Consider the following 10,257-nt stretch of genomic DNA (forward strand, 5'->3'; position numbering starts at 1 on the left):
CCCATAAGTGTGTAGCAAATTCTAACATGATGACTCATAGATTCGGATGCACTCCGAATGAGGTGGAGTCTTACCGATCCTTCGTTGAATGCCAATCTCGTCTACTATGAGGGTTCGTCAAACTGATTATCTATACCTGCAGGCATGAATGCAGCGTCCCCAACAAAAGGACGCCAGTACGAATAATGTACTGAGTATGTAAGGCAGAACTAAAATATAACAATAAGTCAACATTAATTAAAGACATATAAGAATCAACCTGAATCTTTGGAGTGCCACCGTATATGCATACTCATTATATATATATATATATATATATATATATATATATATATATATATATATATATATATATATATATATATATATATAATCCATATCGTATGATGCATGACTACCCAACTGATCAGTGGTAACTCCCCAACCGACCGTAGCTCGGTGGTAAATGCATAACTGCCCAACAGGTGGTAAATAATAATACATAACTGCTCAATCGGTGGTAACTGCCCGACCGGCCGTAGCTCGGTGGTAGATGTATAACTGCCCAACCGGCCGTAGCTCGGTGGTAAATATATGACTGCCCGACCGACCGTAGCTCGGTGATAAATGTATATGCATGTCTGCCCAACCGGCGGTAAATAATAATACATAACAGCCCAACCGGTGGTAACTGCCCGACCGGCCGTAGCACGGTGGTAAATGAATATACATGAATATGCGTATATCTCTATATTAAAAACATTAACATCTCTATCATATACCTAAATAGGGAATTAGGAACGTATTTAGACATACATGAATATATCCTTACCGGAATGAATAACATAGACATCCTTAACTGCTAAGAGTAGAACCATTTATGGAATAACATTACGTTTACGTATCGTTACTTGGATCATGCTAAAAGAAAGAAGGATTAGCCTTAACATACCTGAGTAGGGAAAAATCCGTATAATATTCTTGAAAAAGATTGCACCGTACTCCTTTAGAACCGCGAACTTTTACGTTGCTACGGTTCTTACAATTCTCGTTGGAATTGTTTGTTTGCAAGAATTTTCGTTGGAAGCTTTGTTGGATTGAACCTTAGTGTCTGTTTTTGAATTTCTTAGAATTTGGAGGAAAGGTATCTAATTATTACCTTCTTATTCTATGTCCAAAATGAGACCAACTTTGTAATGAAACCAAACTTTGTACCAACTTTGTAATGAAACCAAACTTTGTATAGACTTTAAATAGATTACACGTTAAATTCCTATTCACCTTAGATAGCCACCTAAACTCATATGAGTACTTAGTCATATGTATTAATAGTGGCTTACTGCCATGTGGGGGTGGGGTGGGGATTTTAATCTTATCCTATAATCAATTAATTAATTAGGTAATGTCCCGTTACCCGGTAATTAACTAATTACCCGCATAATTAAGACTTGTTTCAAATTACTTAAAATTCTACTTATTTTTAATACACTTGATTCATCATACTATCATGGTCATGTGGTACCACATAAAATAAATACTTACACTATTATTTTTATCAAAACATCCATGTAAAAATTTATATAGTTTCTCAACTTATAATTTTCCTAATCTCATATAAAGAGTAAAAATTCTCGTACGCTTAATTCTTAAAATGGTAAAAAGATAACCTTTTTTTCTTGTGAGAAAATAATTTCTTTCTTTACAATAAGAAAATATCATAAACTTTCTTATATTATGTGTATAATTTACCATATTCGAAAATAGTAATAATGGTAACTATCCGAAATTATACTTATAAAACTTTTACTAAAATACTCCACTTAAAAGAAAATACCACATTAACATAATATCTAACGGTATCAATGTTGTTAAACTTATGGATTCTTACAATAACATAGTCGCGAATCCTCTATAATCTCATGAATGGTCTTAATCCCTTCTAGCTCATATGGATTACTACGACTAATTCTAATATTAAATTACGGGATGTAACATCCTTCCTCCCTTTAAAACATTTGTCCTCGAATGTTAACTCTTAGAGATTTAAAAAATTTCTCTGGGGTCTCCTCTCTAAACTAAACTAAATTTCAACCTCTATGTGAAGTCTCGACTATTCACATTCTCTTGTACTTGAATATCTCGTATCTTCTTCACCTTTACCTTACTTACCTTTCAATCTTGCATCGTATCTTCTGTTTCTTTCATAACTTCCCTTTCACATAAGTAGAAATTACATCTACGCCTTAAAGCTCTATTGTTATAGCACCTCTGGTGCATACCAAATTCGGTGGAATCTTTATACTTACTTCTTACGGGTTAGCTCTATGACACGATCTCGAAACAAACGAAGGGCACTATTTCCTAAATGCCCTATAGTCTCTCAATTATAAATGTGGCGTGCAACACACTCATAAGTGAGACTCTACTAGGAACGGCTTTGTAGACTCCCTAGGACACGACCCGCTCTGATACCACTTTGTCACGCCCCAAACCTGGGGAGGCGTGGCTGGCACCCGGTGCCGTGCTGGCCCGAGCGAACCATTCTGTAACTCATGATCATTCGGCCAAAACTAGAACATACATAGGTCGAGTTGGCTAAACTCATTCCTTTTGTAACTATCATGGGACAACATGGCCACAACTCATAATATAAAAGCGTAAGTGGGAAAACACTGTATCACTGAATCATTTTTCTTAAAACTTGAATACATATGGATCGTCAAGGCCTCTGACATACTGTACAAAATGAACCTCTGTCTACAAAGCCTCTAAGATTATTTGACATCAAATGGGACAGGGTACCGACCTACCCATAAGTGTGTAGCAAAATTCTGACACGATGACTCATAGACTCGGATGCACTCCGAATGAGGTGGAGTCTTACCGATCCTTCGCTGAATGCCAATCTCGTCTACTATGAGGGTTCGTCAAACTGATTATCTATACCAATCCCGTCTACTTCACTGAGTATATAAGGTAGAACTGAAACATAACAATAATTCAACATTAATTAAAGACATATAAGAATCCACCTAAATCTCTGGAGTGCCACCGTATATGCGTACTCATTATACTTATATATATAATGCTTATATTTGGGACTATTATCCATATCGTATGATACATGATTTCCAAACTTATCAGTGGTAACTGCCCGACCGGCCATAACTCGGTGGTAAATGCATAACTGCCCAACCGGTGGTAAATAATAATACATAACTGCCCAACCGATGGTAACTGCCCGACCAGCCATAGCTCGGTGGTAGATGTATAACTGCTCAGCCGGTCGTAGCTCGGTGGTAAATGCATGACTGCCCGACCGACCGTAGCTCGGTAGTAAATGAATATGCATGTCTACCCAGCCAGCGGTAAATAATAATATATAACTGCCCAACCGGTGGTAACTGCCCGACCGGCGGTAGCATAGTGGTAAATGAATATGCATGAAGATGCGTGTATCACTATATTAAAAATATTAACATCTCTATCATATACCTAAATAGGGACTTAGGAACGTACTTAGACATACTTGAATATATCTTTACCAGAATGAATAACATAGACATCCTTAACTGCTAAGAGTAGAACCATTTATAGAATAACATTACGTTTACGTATCGTTACTTGGATCATGCCAACAGAAAGAAGGATTAGCCTTAACATACTTGAGAAGGGAAAATTCCGTATAATATTCTTGGAAAAGATTACACCGTACTCCTTTAGAATCACAAAAATTTACGTTGCTACGGTTCTAACAATTCTCGTTGGAATTTTTTGATTGCAAGAATTTCGTTGGAAGCTTTCTTGGTTTGAACCTTAGCATCTGTTTTTGAATTGCTTAGATTTTAGAGGAAAGGTATCTGATTCTTGCCTTCTTATTCTATGTCCAAAATGAGACCAACTTTGTAATGAAACCAAACTTTGTACCAACTTTGTAATGAAACCAAACTTTGTATAGACTTCAAATGGATTACACATTAAAGTCCTATTCACCTTAGATAGCCACCTAAGCTCATATGACTACTTAGTCATATATATTAATGGTGGCTTACTTCCACGTGGGGGTGGGGGTGGGGATTTTAATCTTATCCTATAATCAATTAATTAATTAGGTAATGTTCCGTTATCCGGTAATTAACTAATTACCCGCATAATTATGAGTTATTTCTAATTACTTAAAATTCTACTTATTTTTAATACACTTGATTCATCATACTATCATGGTCATGTGGTACCACATAAAATAAATATCTACACTATTATTTTTATCAAAATATCCATGTAAAAATACATATATTTTCTCAACTTATAATTTTTCTAATCTCATATAAAGAATAAATATTCTCGTATGCTTAATTATTAAAATGGTAAAAAGATAACCTTCTTTTCTTGTGAGAAAATAATTTCTATATTTACAATAAAGAAAATCTCATAAACTTTCTTATATTATGTGTATAATTTACTATATTCGAAAATAGTAATAATCATAACTATCCGAAATTATACTTATAAAACTTTTACTAAAATACTCCACTTAAAAGAAAATACCACATTAACATAATATCTAACGGTATCAATGTTGTTAAACTTACAGAGTCTTATAATAACATAGTCGCAAATCCTCTATAATCTCATGAATGGTCTTAATCCCTTCTAGCTCATATGGATTACTACGACTAATTCTAACATTAAATTACGGGATGTAACATCCTTCCTCCCTTTAAAACATTTGTCCTCGAATGTTAACTCTTAGAGATTACAAAAATTTTCTCTAGGGTCTCCTCTGTAAACTAAACTAAAATCCAACCTTTATCTGAACTCTCGACTATTCACAATCTCTTGTACTTAAATATCTCGTATCTTCTTCACCTTTACCTTACTTACCTTTCAATCTCGCATCGTATCTTCTGTTTCTTTCATAACTTCCCTTCCACATAAGTAGAAATTATATCTACGCCTTAAAGCTCTATTGTTATAGCACCTCTGGTGCATACCAAATTTGGTGGAATCTTTATACTGACTTCTTACGGGTTAGCTCTATGGCACGATCTGGAAACAAAAGAAGGGTAACATTTTCTAAATTCCCTATAGTCTCTCAATTATAAATGTGGCGCGCAACACACTCATAAGTGAGACTCTACTAGGCATGGCATTGTAGACTCCCTAGGACACGACCCGCTCTGATACCACTTTGTCACGCCCCAAATCTGGGGAGGCGTGGCTGGCACCCGGTGCCGTGCTAGCCCGAGTGAACCATTCTGTAACTCATGATCATTCGTCTAAAACTAGAACATACATAGGTCGAGTTGGCCAAACTCATTCCTTTTGTAACTATCATGGGCCAACATGGCCACAACTCATAATATAAAAGCGTAAGTGGGAAAACACTGTATCACTGAATTATTTTTCTTAAAACATGAATATATATGGGCCGTCAAGGCCTCTGACATACTGTGCAAAATGAACCTCTGTCTACAAAGCCTCTAAGATTATTGGACATCAAATGGGACAGGGTACCGACCTACCCATAAGTGTGTAGCAAAATTCTGACACGATGACTCATAGACTCGGATGCACTCCGAATGAGGTGGAGTCTTACTGATCCTTCGCTGAATGCCAATCTCGTCTACTATGAGGGTTTGTCAAACTGATTATATATACCTGCAGGCATTAATGCAGCGTCCCCAACAAAAGGACGCCAGCACGAATAATGTACTGAGTATGTAAGGCAGAATTGAAATATAACAATAAGTCAACATTAATAAAAGACATATAAGGATCAACCTGAATCTCTGGAGTGCCACCGAATATGCGTACTCATTATACTTATATATGTATAATGCTTCTCGTTGAGACTATTATCCATATTGTATGATACATGACTGCCCAACTGATCAGTGGTAACTGCCCGACCGACCGTAGCTCGGTGGTAAATGCATAACTGCCCAACCGGTGATAAATAATAATACATAACTGCCCAAATGGTGGTAACTGTCCGACCGGCCATAGCTCGGTGGTAGATGTATAACTGCCCAACCGGTCGTAGCTCGGTGGTAAATGCATGACTGGCCGACCGACCGTAGCTCGGTAGTAAATGAATATGCATGACTGCCCAACCAGCGGTAAATAATAATACATAACTGCCCAACTAGTGGTAACTGCCCGACCGGCCGTAGCACAGTGGCAAATAAATATGCATGAAGATGCGTGTATCACTATATTAAAAATATTAACATCTCTATCATATACCTAAATAGGGACTAAGGAACATACTTAGACATACTTGAATATATCTTTACCGGAATGAATAACATAGATATCCTTAACTGCTAAGAGTAGAACCATTTATGGAATAATATTACGTTTACGTATCGTTACTTGGATCATGCCAAAATAAAGAAGGATTAGCCTTAACATACCTGAGTAGGAAAAAATCCGTATAATATTCTTGAAAAAGATTACACCGTACTCCTTTAGAACCGCAAAATTTTACATTGCTACGGTTCTAACAATTCTCGTTGGAATTGTTTGGTTGCAAGAATTTTCGTTGAAAGCTTTGTTGGATTGAACCTTAGCGTCTGTTTTTGAATTGCTTAGAATTTGGAGGAAAGGTACCTGATTCTTACCTTCTTATTCTATGTCTAAAATGAGACCAACTTTGCAATGAAACCAAACTTTGTACCAACTTTGTAATGAAACCAAACTTTGTATAGACTTTGAATGGATTACACGTTAAAGTCCTATTCACCTTAGATAGCCTCTTAAGCTCATATGACTACTTAGCCATATATATATATTAATAGTGGCTTACTGCCAAGTGGGGGTGGATATTTTAATCTTATCTGATAATTAATTAATTAATTAGGTAATGTCCCGTTAACCGGTAATTAACCAATTACTCGCATAATTAAGAATTATTTCTAATTACTTAAAATTTTACTTATTTTTAATACACTTTATTCATCATCCTATCATGGTCATGTGGTACCACATAAAATAATTACCTACACTATTATTTTTATCAAAACATTCATGTAAAAATACATATATTTTCTCAACTTATAATTTTTCTAATCTCATATAAAGAATAAATATTCTCGTACGCTTAATTCTTAAAATGGTAAAAAGATAAACTTCTTTTCTTGTGAGAAAATAATTTCTATTTTTACAATAAAGATAATCTCATAAACTTTCTTATATTATGTGTATAATTTACCATATTCAAAAATAGTAATAATCGTAATTATCCGAAATTATACTTATAAAGCTTTTACTAAAATACTCCACTTAAAAGAAAATACCACATTAACATAATATCTAACGGTATCAATGTTGTTAAACTTACGGAATCTTACAATAACATAGTCGCAAATCCTCTATAATCTCATGAATGGTCTTAATCCCTTCTAGCTCATATGGATTACTACGATTAATTCTGATATTAAATTACGGGATGTAACATATATCTTCTACCTCTACTGTCTTTTCAGCTCCCTCCAACCTTGAAAGGTGGTTTGCCACTTGGTTCTCTGCCCCTTTCGTTTCGCGGATCTCCAAATCGAATTCTTGTAGCAAAAGAACCCAACGGATCAAGCATGGCTTTGACTCCTTCTTTGTTATCAGGTATATAAGTGCTGCATGGTCAGTATAAACAATCGCTTTTGAACCAATCAAATAAGACCTGAATTTGTCGAATGCAAACACCACAGCTAATATCTCTTTCTCATTCACGGTATAATTAAGTTATGCACCGCTTAGCGTTCTTCTTGTGTAGTAAATTGGGTGCACCAGTTTGTCCTTTCGCTGCCCCAGAACTGCTCCTATAGCATAGTCACTCGCATCATATTTGAGCTCAAACTGTTGCTCCCAGTTGGGTGGAACGATGATTGGTGTAGTCACCAGTCTCTTCTTCAGCTCCTCAAATGCTAACATGCAGTCATCAGAAAACACAAAGGAGTGATCCTTTTCAAGGAGTTTACAAAGGGGTTAGCAATTTTAGAGAAATCCTTTATAAATTGCCTGTAGAAACCGGCGTGTCCAAGGAAACATCTTACTGCCTTGACCGAAGTGGGCAGTGGCAACTTCTCAATCACGTCAACCTTAGCATGGTCGACCTCAATACCCTTATTGGACACTCGATGCCCCAACACTATACCTTCTTATACCATAAAATGGCACTTCTCCCAGTTCATCACTAAATTTATTTCCACACACGTTTTCAACACTCTTCTTAAATTGTGAAGACAGTCTTCGAATGAATTGCCCGCCACTGAGAAATCATCCATAAATACTTCCATAATAGCTTCAACCATATCAATGAAAATTGCTATCATACACCTCTGAAAGGTGGCTGGTGCATTGCATAGGCCAAACAACATTCTCCGAAAGGCAATGATGCCATACGGACAAGTAAATGACATTTTCTCTCTATCCTCAGGGGCTATTGAAATCTGATTATACACCGAATATCCATCCAAAAAGCAGAAGTGAGAACTCCCTACCAATCTATCTAAAATTTGGTCAATGAATGGCAAGGGAAAATGGTCTTTCTCGGTGGCCGTGTTCAGTTTTCTATAATCCATGCAAATTCGCCAACCCGTGACTGTACAAATCGGGATCAACTCATTATTCTCATTTTTCACTACAGTTATTCCACCCTTCTTTAGCACATACTGAACTGGGCTGACCTAATTACTGTCAGAGATGGGGAAGATGATTCCCACATCTAATCACTTGATCACTTCTTTCTTCACCACTTCTTTCATGTTAGGGTTCAGCCTTATTTAATGTTCTCTGAAGGTTTGTGCCCATCTTCCAGTAGAATCTTATGCATACAAAATTCTGGGCAGATCCCCTTAATATATGCAAATAGTCCAGCAAATTATAGTCTTGCATTCCATTAACACCTGCAAAAGCTGTTCTGCCTGCACATCTAACAAACTGGATGAGATAATAACAGGTAAAGTGGATTTAGGTCCCAAGAAGGTATACCTGAGTTGAGACGGTAACGGTTTTAGCTCCAACTGTGGTGGCTCTTCAATTGATGGCTTAGCCGGAGGTGTTTTTCTTTCTTCTAAGTGTAAGGGCTCGAATTCGAGCTCTCATTTCCAGTACCCTCGCCCTTCAAGAGCCAAAACCCACTCTGCCAAGTCCTCACTATGTATTTCTTCTAAGTTCATGAGGCATGCTGCTAGAGGGTCTTTTGCATTCAGAGTCTCACATTCTTCCTCCAAAATCACATCCACACCCTCTATCATAGAGCAGTTAGCAAACTCACTGGGTCGCCGCATAGATTTCTGCACATTGAACGTTATCTCTTCATCCTTCTATCGCATCTTTAGCTCCCCAGTTTCACAATCAATTAGAGCTCTCCCAGTGGCCAAGAATGGGCTCCCCAAAATTATGGGAATCTCCTCGTCAACCCGGCAGTCCAGAATGACAAAATCTATTGGAAAGACAATCTTTCCAACCTGAACCAGCACATCATCAAGTATACCTGAGGGCCTCTTCACTGTTCGGTCGGCTAGCTATAGTAACATGGATATGGGTCTTGATCTTCCAATGCCTAACCTTTTATAAATAGCCAAGGGCATCAGATTTATGCTCGCCCCAAATCACAAAGTGCCTTAGCAAAAGCATAGTTGCCTATTGTGCATGGAAATGTGAAACTCCATGGGTCAGACAACTTCTGAGCTATGGGTCTCGTTATAACAGCACTACATGCCTGAGTCAGTGTAACCGTGGCCAAGTCTTGAAAATCGAACTTACGAGACATCAAGTCCTTCATCATTTTAGCATGACCAGGCATTTCCTTCAAGGCGTCAATCAATAGGATGTTCACCTTGATTTGCTTCAACATCTCCATGAATTTCTTATACTACTCATCTTTATGATATTTGGCCAATCTCTGGGGGAATGGTGCTGGAGGTCGCTTCTTTCCTGTGGTTTGAGTTTCAACCTGCTCGGGCTCTGCTTTGACTACATTCTCTTTTACTAACTTAGTTTCCTTCACAATATCTTTTTCTTTGCTAGATTCAGCTGTGCATGTTGTACCATCACCTCTGTTAACCCTGTCGAATCATCTATAGCGATTGGTACTGGCACTAGTGTTTCGGCTGGTCGGCTTTCGCGAGCAATTTCTTACTCTAAATCAAGATCTCTACCATTTCTTAAACTCACCGCCATAAGCTGCTTCAGACCCTGTTCTTTTGGATTGACTTGTGTGTCTGCAGGTAGCGTCACTTGGAACGATTATTTAGAGCCATAGAGATCTGCCCT

At 37.3% G+C, this 10,257-nt stretch overlaps 1 protein-coding gene across 1 annotated transcript; it reads right to left on the reverse strand.

Moving 5' to 3' along the window:
* Positions 1-9,305: 9,305 nt before the first annotated feature.
* LOC138910038 (uncharacterized) lies at positions 9,306-9,844 on the reverse strand. Its single transcript, XM_070201259.1, has 2 exons — positions 9,605-9,844; positions 9,306-9,506 (listed from the first exon to the last, which is right to left on the reverse strand). Exons 1-2 carry the CDS (start codon positions 9,842-9,844, stop codon positions 9,306-9,308), a joined length of 441 nt encoding a protein of 146 aa, XP_070057360.1.
* Positions 9,845-10,257: the final 413 nt, after the last annotated feature.

This window comes from Nicotiana tomentosiformis, chromosome 1 (genome assembly GCF_000390325.3).
Source record: "Nicotiana tomentosiformis chromosome 1, ASM39032v3, whole genome shotgun sequence".
In the NCBI taxonomy this organism is placed as follows: domain Eukaryota; kingdom Viridiplantae; phylum Streptophyta; class Magnoliopsida; order Solanales; family Solanaceae; genus Nicotiana; species Nicotiana tomentosiformis.

Bases quoted from the DNA above. Each gene is read 5' to 3' on its own strand.
- LOC138910038 (XM_070201259.1), bottom strand. From the start codon at position 9,844: ATGGAGATGTTGAAGCAAATCAAGGTGAACATCCTATTGATTGACGCC. The intron at 9,507-9,604 runs GCACTTTGTGAT...ATGTTACTATAG, and splicing joins GCAACTATGCTTTTGCTAAG to CTAGCCGACCGAACAGTGAA.